Genomic DNA, 13,734 nt, shown 5'->3' on the forward strand with positions numbered 1-13,734 from the left:
TGCTTGGTCCTTGGATAATCGATGATATGCCTCGAATTTATTCTAACAAGTGGTATCATGAGCTAGGTTGTTTGGAGGTTGTGGATTGTTGATAGGAAAGGAGCCAGAGAATTCGTGGAATCGGTCGAGTTGGTCGCGTGTGGCGGCAGAAAAGTTCGGCTTGCGGCGAAGATTCTTTGCTCGGTAGCGATTGGAAGAGGCGGCGGTGCAACGCGTAGCAGAGGAACCTGTCTATCGGATCAATTGAGATGGGAACCAGCAGGCGCGTGTGCGTAAGCCAAGACGTGCGGCGGTCGATCGGTTGATCGATCGGGCGAGCGAGTACAGCAGGAAACGTGCAGCTTGGATCGGGGGCGTGTGCTGCGGCGGCGAAATCCAGTGCGCGCGGGCGTGGCCCAAGGCGTTGGACGAGGTGCTGGCTAGCGGCCTAGCAAGGCCCAATCGCATGAGCTTGACGTGCAGCAGGCCACGAGCTGAGCCGGGCGTCCGTCCACGAACATGTGTGGAGGCACGTTGGATCCAAGCTAGTGTTTTGGCTGATTGGAAGGCACGTGAGATTTGTTTGGACAAAAAGAGGACCGAGTCCTCACGTGACACAGAGAGGCAGAATCAGATCAAATTGATGAAGAAGAATCACGTGGTAATACACTAGTAGAGCATGGGCACAGGCAAAGCAATAGCCAGCATCGGGAATTGAGCTAAGGATATTTTTCACACGGTCAGCTATACGAAGAATCATGGCGCCAACAGATACTAGATTTGAGGTGGAGAATTTCAACGGGATTCGAAACCTTGGGTTATGGCAGATAAGGATGGAAAAAAAATTGGTGCATCTGTGATGCTTGAAGGTGTTGCAGGAAGTCAGGTCAGCTGAGATGGAATTATCATGTGATGGACGGAAATTCACATAAGACGATTTTGGAGCCTCGAGCGTGTCATGTAGTCAAACAAGTTCGGCTGGGTCGGACTAGACAGTCTGACGGATCGACGTAAGTCGGTTGGTACAGAAGACGATGGTGTGATGCTGATGGTGACCGACTACTGAGGCGTGGAAACACGTGGCGCACGCCTGAGGGCTTGTGTGGCTTCGACAAAACTATGGCGCGGGGTTGATTCAAGACGGTGCACATGAGAGCTTGAAGTCGATTGGGCGCGGGGTGGACTGATCATCTACCATGGAGTCATGTTGAAGATGGAGCTGGATTGAGGGGCTACGATGTAAGGATCCAGGGAATCGAATCCTATTCAGCAAGGGGGAAAAGCGAGGGACACGCAGTTCGGACTGGAGCCCCGGGGTCTGATGGAAGCGTGAAACTCGTCATCGGTCGGCATGACCGATGCATGGTACTCTGCAGTGGGGGTTGAGTGGTGTGGGTCCGCGGCCCTTGAGACTCAACCGGGACAGCGGAGGCTCGACGCAGTAATAGCGGCGAGGCGTGCGGTACGCATGGGACATGGAGACAGGCCAGGGCTCTGGTGGACATACATGTGGTGAGACAACTGCGAATTTGACTCGGGATGACAACAAGCAATGGTGAAATTCTTTCAAGTTTCAGACAGGCGGTCAAGGAAGAGTGGTGATGTTGAGTTCAGGTAACTCTTATGTGTGACACCCAATATGTGAGTTGTTCACTTTCACACAGGCCAGTGATCGGTGTGTGATGGCGTTGACGGATATTCTGGAAGTTGGGACACAAACTTGAGTAACAAGGAACTTAATTTTGCTCGAGTGTTGACTGTGGTCAAGAAAAGAAGAGACTACAAGTTGCAGGTGGAGTCACATGAAGTCTTTGGAGTAGCAGCCATACTCATGGGATAAGCTCAAGTCCAATGTACATGGAGGTTTGACGCATGGACAAATCCAGCGTGGTGGAATATATTCGCCAAGGTGAAGTTTGCTGGAGTTGTGTCGAATATAGGGTACAAGGTAGGTTATAGTTGGACTTGTAGTTGTATTGTGTTTAGATAGGATATGGAGTCGTGTCCTAGTAGGACACTTGTATCCTAGGCTTCTCATATATAGCGGGGGTAGATGCACGATGTAACCTATGCCAACATAATAGCACCGGAATGCAGGGGAAGCTGACGGCTTGTGCTGGTGTCCAGGGCGACCGGGTGCGGTATTGTAGCAGTGTCATGGGGAGAAGCACCCATAGTCAGACCCCGGGGATATAGCCATATCGGTGAACCTCGTTAACAAATCTCGATGTCGTGCTTGTGTGATTGTTTGGTCCTCGGATGATCGACGATATGCCTCGATCTAACATTACTCATATTAATCGTAGCCAAAATAAAGTTAGTGATAGTATAGCCAAATTTGCTCGTGTAGAAGGCAGAACCATGACTTAGATTGGCCCGGGACGCTAGGGAGCTAGCTATAATTGGTTGTATGAACTGCTTTAGTTGAGTAATACTCCCTCTGTTCTCAAATATAAGTCTTTTTAGAGATTTTAACAAGTGATTACATACGGAACAAAATGGATGAATCTATACTCCAAAATATGTTTAGATACATTCGTATGTTGTAGTCAATTTAAAATGTAAAAGAAACTTATATTTAAAAACGGAGGGAGTACAATATTTCACTCGAAAAAAAAAAACAATGTCATTGAATTATCTATCCTGTTCTGAACCGAACAAGCACAGATGCCCTGTGTTGGCTTCGATTCCCCCCCTATGCGAATTCAGTTCCCCCCATTGAATAGCGAGAAAAGATTGAACGACGCGAGTATGGTTCCATTCCCCCACTGAGTCCAATCGATTCCCCAGAAGATGCTTCGGCGATGGCGTCCCGTCCGGTGGGTGACTCGTGGGGGCGGGATGCGGCAACAGCGCCCCCCAGCCCATTCGATCTGGCGTCGGGTTCGATTATTTGTTAAGGGTATCGACTTCCAAGAACAACAATTCAATTCAGAGTGGTACTCCATTATGTCCAAGGATTTTCACCAGTTAGGGCTTCATTGCCCCCATTCCAAGCTCCTTTTGGAAGAGGAGTAGATTAGCTCATCCCTCAGCAAGAGTGCTAGACAGAATCTTCAGATGGAACTTTTGGAAGAGGAGGACATTGCAAGTACTGTATTTAGCAATAACTCTGCAGATGGAACTAAACAAAGTAGATGTAGATCTGCAATCTTCAGCAAGTTGAGGTCCCCAGGCTGTTTCATTCTTTATTATGCATATGAGTTTTCCATTGTGTACTTCAGGGATCATTTTCAAATCTCAATGTCAATGGGCACATGGGCAACATGCGTATATGCAAATGTCCACACCTACCGAGGTCGGTTTTGTTTTGTCTTCCTAATCTCATTGTTTTTTGTTGTCGGCATCATGAATGAATACATTACATTTTAGAGCTGGAGGTTGCTTTCTGCATTGTACTTACATCTCGAAGATTTCATCTAGCAGATCTGCATGCTCTTGTAGAGGCTCAATTCACCATTAGCCGCAAAAAAAAAGGGGTCCGGCGAAGCAGTTATTTCAACTATCCCATCGACAGAGCTAACATAACATCTTTGTCCTGCTAGCCGTTTAAGAGCAGTATATGAGAGTAGTAGTGCCTGATGACTCAGTAGTCATCATGTACCTTCCCTGTTACCTATCCTATTCTTCCCTAATCGGAGCCTGTAAAGCTTAATTTGTTCCCTCTTTTGGCAAAATACGGGCTTTTGAGCATTCGCTTTACATATTGCTACCATACAAGAATCCAACTCCTCTATAATCATTTGGCTAAGACAATAAAAGGCTACCCAACAGATATCAATCGATGGTGAGGCTTCTGATTGGCAACCTCAATGGCTAAGTGGCCTCATCACTAATCCGAGCCCATGTTATTTCTTATCATTAACAAAAGGGAGCAAATAGGACAGCTCAACCATCCTGACGCACAAGGATAAAAAAATATATTGTTGTTTTGTGTGGCAATAAGACCTCGTCTTGCGCATTGCTTTGAGTAACTGAGCCCTATAAAGACAAGCTGAGGATCTCCTGCAAGAGCCAAGCAAACAATGCAGGTGCGGTAGAGTGGAAGCATTCAGATCCAGTTACTACTGGCCTTCTCCTCCCTTGGTTAGTCCTCTACCTCTCTATAGTTTCTCGCATAGGCGCTTGAAAGTTGGATGCTGGAACACATGAGCTTTTCCACGTTTTTCTTCATTTTTCTGAAATAAAGGGCTATGAAACTTGCATTGATGATCTGCACAAGGGATGGATACAGGGGTCATCTTCTGTTCCATAATGATGTTCAAATAAACATGTCACATTAAACAAAGATGTGATGTCCCTAGAAAGCTTATTTAGGGTGAAATAAAGAGAGGGGAAGCAATGCGGGTGGTGGAGCCAAAAGGAGTAGCGAGGGAAATGGAATTTTTCCAGGAAACATGGGGTTCAACACATAGAATTTTGTGTTGGGTGGCTAGCGCTTCATTTCCATTATTCTTTTCTATCTTAAGTGGAGATTGTTAAACTGGATCGTGATTAAGCTCCTTTTTCCAAGAACTATTTGTGGCTCTCTCATTCTAAGTTCTAACTATGCATATGTCTGTTGCCTACACATCCAAATAGCTGATCTGCTTCAACCCAAACGGTGTCTGTACTGTAACCAAGATGGGAAGTGCAGGTTTAGAGCAAACAAAGGTAAGGGCAAGCTTTTTCGATCAAGGCTTTTCTTTAGAAATGCTTCGCTCCGTACTGTCTTTGCCTTCATCAGCAAACTAAACTGGCACTAATGGGTTCCTTTTTTTGAACTTTAGGCGCGCTCGCACATCAATTGTGCACAACCAGCGAGAAGAACCTGGCAGAGGAAATTTGACGATGAAGGCAAGAAGATCGAACTGTTTAGCATGACCATGAATGATATGATATCAATCGTACGTATTTGAACATACTTTATAGCTCCCAGGTTCTGTTTTGAGCATATTTTGAAGAATATGAAAGGTTTAAAATTATCAAAACAGTAGAGCGTTTTGAACATGACTAGTTCATTCATTTAAAAAGGTTTAAAATTATCAAAAAGAATACTCTGTTGAATTCTCCCCTACTCTTCACTTTGCAAGACCTGTCACACTTGGCAATGATACATGCCGCATATGGCTTGCTCAGTCATGCCAGCAAGCAACTGACCGATGAAACAACACTGTTGTTGGCTTTGAGCAACGAGTATTACATATGTTATTCCTCTGTGAACTTAATACTAACCAAATTCCTGTTGGTGGTCCTTCAGATACCCATGATTCTCAAGGGACTGATGATAAATGCCGATCAAAGGGGAAAAGGCCGGGTGAGTGCTCAACATTTAGAAATATTTCATCGCTCTTCTATTATTGAAGCAATTACGTAAATTCACTCTGCTTTGTCATGGAACTTAACGAAACAAACTTCACTTTTGCGAAGGATATACTCTATGACCCATTCAGGAAATGGATGGACAACTGCTACCGTGGCCTACCCCTTGGTGGCCTTGGGTAAGTTTCAGTCTTTCCTTTGCAGATTATAAATTAGCTAGGTTCACTGTCAATCAGGTACATGTAGGCTTTTCTGTCACCTTGAAGCTTGCCATGGTTAACTTAAAAATGTTTTCTATAGCTGATTGAACTTTACATGGTACATGCCTGTTCTCAAATCACATCCTCATTTATCAGTTCAGGAAGCATTGGGAGAAGCTACAGAGGGTACTTTCAGCATTTTCAGATATTCCCAGCATTATATGAAGAAAAGCCTATCCTTGCAAACCAATTTTCAGTAACTATACTTAACTCTTCCATTTCCCAATTGGCGATTCCTAGTGTCACTCTTAAGTCTTAACTGTAAAGAACTTCTAATGATTGACACTATTCACTTGTCTAGGCATTCGGCTCGCGTCCCAATGGAAAGAGCTACTCCACGGTGTTGTCTGCACCGACTGCTGATGCTCTCAAGTAAGCTGTGGATCTCAACAGGGTTATTTCTGGTCATTAAAATGGACCAGAGATATCATTCATTGTGCATACTTGCAGGGGAGTCGATAAGGCAGCTATTGGATCTTGGGACTGGAAGCTTAAGGAGAAAAACTGTACTTATCATGCCTTGTTCCCAAGATCTTGGACAGTTTATGATGGTAAATTCCTAAAAGCAATAAGGTTTTGTATGCACTTTTATATTTTACCTGATAGATACATGTCCATGAACTGAAGATGTTCTGTTGTACACTATACTAATTGCAACGTAGGTGAACCTGACCCTGAAATCAAGATCACCTGCCGCCAGATATCACCAATAATCCCTCACAACTATAAGGAGAGCAGCTTCCCTGTTGCAGTTTTCACTTTTACGGTAGAGCCTCCATTTTTCCTTATTTGCTGCTCAGTTTTTTAAATACTTATGCTGCCGAGTCTTGCAGGTGCAAAATTCTGGGAGCACACCTGCAGATGTAACATTGCTCTTCACATGGGCTGTAAGTGCAATAAGCCAATACGTTGCCCTTTTACCACGAAGATAAAAAACACCTTGTCAGTGAAGACTTAATATCTATTTGTTCATCCTCTAGAATTCAGTTGGTGGGAGATCAGAGCTGACTGGAAATCACACCAACTCCAAGATGATGTAATGAACGTCAAATTATTTTTTCCGCACAGTTTCTGTTTCATGCCATGCAGCAGAAATCTATCTAACAACCTTAACTATTTATTGGTTCTTGCCATTCTGTTCTTTGTTCTTACACAGGGAGCGTGATGGTGTGCACGGTGTTCTTCTCCGTCACAGGTGTGTTAAACATCTCATTTTCACAAAAGTTCAAATGATACAGAACTGCAAATGTAACAGCCAACTTGGGATGTCACCAATGCAGGGCTGCGGACGGGCACCCGCCGGTGACGTTCGCGATGGCGTGTCAGGAAACAGAGGACGTCCGCGTCACAGACTGCCCTTTCTTCACTATGGGGTCGTCGGACTCCGGCGACTTCACGGCCAAGGACATGTGGGAGGAGATCAAACAGCATGGTTCCTTCAGCGAAACCCACACTGGCAAAGAGCCGAGGGTGGCCAAGCCCGGATCATCCATCGGAGCGGCGGTTGCGGCGGCGACGACCGTGCCAGCAGGCGGGACCCGCATGATGTCGTTTGCTCTGTCGTGGTCGTGCCCTGAGGTGAAGTTCCCAGACGGGAAAACGTATCACAGGTGATGTGTTTTGCTAATTCTGCATGGCTAGTTGGTTTTCACTTTCAATGAGATTTCGATGAATTTTACTAAATTTCAATAATTTCAGTAGACACTTCTATTTGCTTTTTTTGTCGAAATATTTCGGTCATTTATGTTGTACACAAGAAAAATCAGCAATTTGGTGGGTGCTGAAATATTTCTGAAACTGAAATTCAAAACTACCACTGTAGCTGTTTTTCCTTGTAACTGACATGGCTTTCTGGAACAGGAGATACACCAAATTCAGTGGCTTGGATCGAGATGCAGCTGCAGAGAGCTTGGCTCATGATGCCCTTCTTGGTAAGCTCTGGTGATTGATTGTTAGCCATAGGTGGTCAGAATTCTGATGCTCATTTGCTATTCCTTATTTGAGTGTAGAACACATGGATTGGGAGTCCAAAATCGAAGAGTGGCAGAGGCCTATTCTGCAAGACAAAAGGCTGCCTGAGTGGTAATCAGCTCGTACTCCCTTCGTGTCTTTTCCCTAGAAGAACAAATCCCCCAAATGGCATAAGAATCTCATGTATTGGTCCACGTAAATCCATTATGGATAAAAAGAAATTAGTAGTATAAACTTTTTCATGAACTGACTAAAACTAAAGGATTCAAGGAAGGAAAAAAGTAAGTCAAACGTAGTAAGGTTTGATTGAGATTATAGAAAAAATATTAACATTCACAATATGAAATCAATATCATTAGATGCATCATTGAATTAAATTTCATATTGTATATCTCTAGTATTGTAGATGTTGATAATTTTGTATATAAATTTGGTCAAACTTTATGAAGTTTGACTTGAGACAAATCTTATATGCAAGTAAAAAAGAAGAAACGGAGGGAGTATCACTTTGCTCAAGTGTCTCTTCACAGTTTTTCCCATGACATTATAGTTGGCATCCTCTACACACCCAGAATTACGTCCCAGTCTGCAGAACTTATGTAGTTGCAGATCATTCCAGGGTATAAAATCGCAAGGGGAGAAATGATTTATATGGACTTGCTACCGAGAGTACTAGATAATCGATGTCGTGTTTGTCTTCAGGTATCCGGTTGCATTGTTCAACGAACTCTACTATCTGGTCGCTGGAGGCACCATATGGACAGGTATCTCGATCACTGTCAGCAAGTATATGATCTGCCGTGCAGTATTCGTACGACGGAGCTGAGGACAAATCTCTGTCAAATGTCACAGACGGACGGCCTCCGAAGATGAGCGTCGCCTCATCAGGGACGGGGACGGAGCCATTCTCCCTCGACGTGTTCCGCGCAGACCTGCAAGGCACCCCGGTGGTGGACGGCGTCCTGAGCGAGATGACGTCCGTGACGGAGGACCTGCACTCGGCGGCGGCGTTCGGCGCGACGCTGCTCGGCGACGGCGAGGAGAACGTGGGGCAGTTCCTGTACCTGGAGGCGATGGAGTACCACATGTGGAACACCTACGACGTCCACTTCTACGCCTCCTTCGCGCTGCTCTCCCTCTTCCCGGAGCTCGAGCTCAGCCTCCAGCGCGACTTCGCCCGCGCCGTCCTCCTCCACGACCCCCGCCCCATGCGCACCCTCAACGGCAAGACCGTGCCGCGCAAGGTCCTCGGCTCGGTGCCGCACGACGTGGGGCTCAACGACCCGTGGTTCGAGCTGAACGCGTACATGATCCACGACCCGTCGCGGTGGAAGGACCTCAACCCCAAGTTCGTGCTGCAGGTCTACCGGGGCGTCGTCGCCACGGGCAACGTCGCCTTTGCCAGGGCGGCGTGGCCGGCGGTGTACCTGGCCATGGCCTACATGGACCAGTTCGACCGGGACCGGGACGGCATGATCGAGAACGAGGGCCGCCCCGACCAGACGTACGACCTGTGGTCCGTGTCCGGGGTCAGCGCCTACACCGGCGGGATCTGGGTCGCGGCGCTGCAGGCCGCCGCTGCCATGGCACACATCGTCGGCGACGGCGACGCCGAGTGCTGCTTCCGTGCGCGGTACCTCAGGGCGAAGCGCGTGTACGGTGAAGAGCTCTGGAACGGCACCTACTTCAACTACGACAACAGTGGCGGCAAGACGAGCTCGTCCATCCAGGCCGACCAGCTCGCCGGGCAGTGGTACGCTCACGTGTGTGGCCTGGAGCCGGTCGTGGAGGAGGAGAAGGCCCGGAGCGCGCTGGGGACGGTGCTCGACTACAACGTCATGCGGGTGAAGGGTGGGACGGTGGGGGCGGTGAACGGGATGCGGCCGGACGGCACCATCGACATGTCGTCGACGCAGTCCAAGGAGATATGGCCCGGCACCACCTACGCCGTCGCGGCCGCCATGATCCACGAGGGCATGCTGGAGGCCGCGTTCCGGACGGCCAAGGGCGCCCACGACGCCAGCTGGTCCAAAGACGGCTTCGGGTACGCGTTCCAGACGCCGGAGGCCTGGACGGCGGAGGGCGGCTACCGCGGGCTGCACTATATGCGGCCCCTCTCCATCTGGGCGATGCAGTGGGCGCTGTCGCCGCCGGAGCTCCACAAGGACCTCGGACCGGGAGCCTCGCCGGGGGACGCCTCGGTTGGGCAGGACAAGTTCGAGAAGGTGGCGAGCATGCTGAGGCTGCCTGAAGAAGAGCAACACAAGGGATTCCTCCGGGCTCTCTACCATATTCTCCGGCAGGTGGTGCTCCCGGCATGACACCTCCAGCTCTGCATGATGGCGGACGAATAAATTAGTCGGTTGATTGGATAGAAGTCCGCGCAATGGCGCAAGGCTGCTCGCGCTGTTGGAGTGTTCTTCCTCCTTTTACTTTTTTTTTGAAAGCTCCGGTTTGAGCTGGCTTCATTGATTTGGGAGAAAGCGTGCCGGAAACAGCGGTGATCAAGTGATCGGGTGGAAAACTAGAGAAAAACAGAAAAAAAAAAAGGCGGGGGATCGCCGTGCCCTGGGAAAGTATCAGGTACTCCCAACCTCGAGGTACTCCCGATGCTCTAAACTCAAAAAAACCATTTTTAAATGTTTCAAAAAAATTCAGAAAAAATTGAATGTTCACAAGGAATATAACTACAACTCTTAAAAATTTCAGGCCCAAACTTGAAACGCACATTGAGAAATAAAAATGTAAAATTTAGCATGAATAGTGTAAGAAAAAAAGACAAAAGCAACATTGACACTATTCATGTCTGGATTTCACTTTTTTGTTTCTCGATGTGCATTTCAAGTTTGATTGGAATTTTTTTGGAGTTGTAGTCACATTCCTTGTGAACATTCACACTTTTTCTGGAATATTTTGAAACATTTTAAAATGATTTTTTGAATTTGGAGCACCGGGAGTACCTAAAGCTGGGAGTACCTGATACTTTCCCGCCGTGCCCTATGCCTGCTATCTCGCGCCCATCTCTTGAAGAGGCCTCTAAGGCCTTATACAATGCAAGATGCTTAGGGCATCTACAACGCCCGGCGTTGGTGCCGGGTGCCAGGATTAATAACCTGGTCAATTGGCAGTTAGATCAACAAATCCCAGCACCTTACCTGGCATCGGGAGGTGGGCGCTTCGTCTTTTTTTCCGTCAGGACTTGAGCGATCATGTAGCAATAGGCCTTCCAGCTGGTTTGGCGATTAATTAGCGCCCGTCTGTTAGCGTCCAACGTTGGGGCAAATAGCAATCCGAAGATATTTTGATTTTATGGTATTATTTTTATTCCTCTAAGCGCATGCACAAGCGTCTTGCATTGAAGATGCCCTTAAGCCTTGTACAATGCAAGGTGCTTAGCAAAGATGCTTTAAGAAATAAACCAGGTTTTTCTTAAGCACCGGTGCTTATTTGTACGGGGCAGGCGCTTAACTAGGCGTCTCTCCTGTAGAAATAAGCACCGATGCTTGAGAAAAACTCGGTTTATTTTTATAAGCATCTAGCATTGTACAAGGCCTTAGAGAAATAAACTAGGCTTTCCATAAGCACCGACGCTTATTTGTACAGGGTAGACGCTTAATTAGGCGTCTCTTCTGTATAAATAGGCACCGGTGTTTCAGAAAAACCCGGATTATTTTTCCAAGCACCTCCCTAAACACCTTGTAGAAGGCCTAAGCATGTTGCGCCAGCAAGCCTTCATCGAGCGAGATCACTTCTGATGGTTTGGATGACGTCTTCCTCCCTTGCATCTTGGCTCGGAAAACGCAAGCGTTTCTCTCCTTCCAGATGCGCCATGCAATCAAGATCAACATGGTGTTCCTGATCAGCTCCGGGCAGTGATGTAAAGGGCTGTGGTGCGGCGGCATGATCTTCCTCAGGAGCTTGCAGCCAGTCCATGACGCGGCCTTCTACCAGATCGATCTGGAGAAGGGGCACTCCCATAGCATGTGTACTAAAGACTCCAAACTTTTGACGCAAAGCCCGCAGAAATAACTGTTTGGCCATCCTCTACGCTGCAGCCTGTTGTTGCACCAGAGCCGGTTCTTGTGTAGCAGCCAAGCAAACATCTTGGTGTTCCCCGAGGCCCAAGCTTTCCAGATGACATTGCTGAAGCCCGTGCTAGGCAGAGACGGGAATTGCATTCGGTAGGCCGCCCAGGCGGAGTAGCAGTCACCATCGCCAGTGGTCCACTTGATATGATCATCCACCTGCTGGACGAGTATGGTTCCCGAGCTCTAAATCCGGCGCCAAAGCTAGAGGAACTCCGGGTTGATGTTGATCGTGTTGCCGTGGCGCAGGTCCCTAATCAAAAGATCATTTTCGAGCACCCCTGCCACCGTGCAGTTTTTGCGCATGGTGTGTTTGAACAGACCCGAGAAGGAGGAGCAGAGGGGCGCATCACCTAGCCAGGAGCTCTTCCAAAAACCTGTTGTTCTGGCATTGTCGATCACCACCTTCGTAGCCCTCACGAACGCGTCCTGGTCGTTCTGATTGCAAGGCAGAGGAAAGGTCATCCATGGCCTCGCCGGATGCTGTCAAGCGAGCCAAAACCAGCGCAACTTGAGCGCCAAACTGAAGTGACGCAGGTCGAGCACGCCGAGGCCTCCCTTCTCCACCGACGAGCACACTGAGCTCCATGCTACCTTGCACTTGCCACCCATCAGAGCCTCCTCCTAAGCCTAGAGGAAGTGGCGCCGTGCCTTGTCAACCTCCTTTAGCATTTTCTTTGGGACCATGAACATTGAGAGCACGAAGGTGGGCAGCGCGGACAACACGGAATGCACCAGAACGCACCGGCCCGCCAAGGACATGAGTTTGCCCTTCCAACCTGCCAGCCTTGCTTTGATTCTGTCAATGAGGAACTAAAAATGCACCAGGCGCAGTCTTTTGGGAGAGATCGGCAGCCCTAGGTAGGTAGTGGGGAAATCTACAATTTGGCCACCGAAACCCTGTAGCACATCCAACAACAGAAGCTCGCCGCAATTGATCGGAATCATTGAGGACTTGGCATGGTTCAGCTTCAGCCCCGATGCCTGCCCGAAGAAGTTCAGGAACTCCAGCAGGGTGTCGACCTCCTCTTTCACCGGGTTTGCAAAGATGACGGCGTCGTCAGCATATAGGCTGACGCGCATGCTAGCTCCCCGGCCTGGCAGCGACGCGATGATGCCTATTGGAGATATGCCCTAGAGGCAATCATGTGATGATGATATTTCCATATGTATTCATGAGTCCTTTGTATTGTCCTTGAACATCATCAATGATATGTATCAATAAGTATGTGACTTGTTTGTGGAACTATGTATTGTATGATGATTGTTCTAATGGTCCCTAGTTGATAAGGTTATGCGGACACACATCCTTGACTAGTATACAACTCGGTTGATGACTATGTTACACAAGTCATGTGCATGGAGATGCTAAACCGATAGTATGGACTCGGGGATGGAGATCACTGAGTCGGACAAACCCACTTTGAGACGCAACGAGAGATTGTCATCTGTTAGTCTCAAGTACAATGTCTATGCCATGTCCTAGACCTGAGGTCCTCACATGTTCTCGGGATGAGGATCGACTCACTTAGGGTCTATCAAATCAAACGCTACTCCATAACTGGGTAGTTATAAAGGTAGCTTTCAGGTGAGTTGTGAGACATGCCGCGAGACATGGTTGACCAAGATGGGATTTGCCCCTCCTATTTGGAGAGATATTCTCTGGGCCCTCTCGTGTGGTCAGATTCAGAAAGCATGGCCATGCGTCTTGGGTTAAGTGTTAACCCAGTTCGAGAATCTGTATCACGTTTTTGAGAAGAGAAGCCGAGCTATCACAAGGGTGACAAGTACTCGCCTTGAGCTTGATGACAAATATCATGAGGCAAAAGGAATGTTGCATATGACACATTGTCGAGGTTCGTCAAACAACTTTACGCACACATGGCAGTTGGCATGTTCTGCTAGGAGCCGCTACCAACTATCGACTTGGTCATGTCCATGTGTACGTATACCTATACGGTTGCACACTTAAGGGGCTGCAGCCCATTCGGATTGGATCCGAGTGGAAAATGGACGCAGACTCCTAGTGGGCTCAAGTGTTGAGCCCACCTCGGAGGTCTATATAAAGGGGAGTGGGCGCACCACTTAGGCAGATATTGATCCAACCCTCGATAGCCGCCGCCACTCCCCACGCCCAT

The 13,734-nt window shown here is 48.0% G+C and overlaps 1 protein-coding gene across 1 annotated transcript; it reads left to right on the top strand.

The window, feature by feature from the left end:
• The first annotated feature begins 2,640 nt into the window (after nt 1-2,640).
• Nucleotides 2,641-10,272, top strand: LOC123166431 (non-lysosomal glucosylceramidase). The gene is made up of 17 exons (XM_044584236.1): nt 2,641-4,065; nt 4,561-4,632; nt 4,749-4,865; nt 5,219-5,275; nt 5,389-5,459; nt 5,637-5,736; nt 5,842-5,912; nt 5,991-6,091; nt 6,203-6,306; nt 6,374-6,427; nt 6,521-6,576; nt 6,697-6,735; nt 6,821-7,150; nt 7,401-7,471; nt 7,550-7,622; nt 8,214-8,275; nt 8,364-10,272. Exons 2-17 carry the CDS (start codon nt 4,603-4,605, stop codon nt 9,830-9,832), a joined length of 2,805 nt encoding a protein of 934 aa, XP_044440171.1. The 5' UTR covers nt 2,641-4,065; nt 4,561-4,602; the 3' UTR covers nt 9,833-10,272.
• Nucleotides 10,273-13,734: the final 3,462 nt, after the last annotated feature.

Source organism: Triticum aestivum, chromosome 7D (assembly GCF_018294505.1).
Source record: "Triticum aestivum cultivar Chinese Spring chromosome 7D, IWGSC CS RefSeq v2.1, whole genome shotgun sequence".
Lineage (NCBI taxonomy): Eukaryota > Viridiplantae > Streptophyta > Magnoliopsida > Poales > Poaceae > Triticum > Triticum aestivum.

Excerpts from the sequence above, each read along its gene's own strand:
- LOC123166431 (XM_044584236.1), top strand. The coding sequence starts at position 4,603 with ATGGGAAGTGCAGGTTTAGAGCAAACAAAG. Across the intron at positions 6,428-6,520 it reads CATTGCTCTTCACATGGGCT|AATTCAGTTGGTGGGAGATC; the intron begins GTAAGTGCAATA and ends TTCATCCTCTAG. Across the intron at positions 7,472-7,549 it reads GGCTCATGATGCCCTTCTTG|AACACATGGATTGGGAGTCC; the intron begins GTAAGCTCTGGT and ends ATTTGAGTGTAG.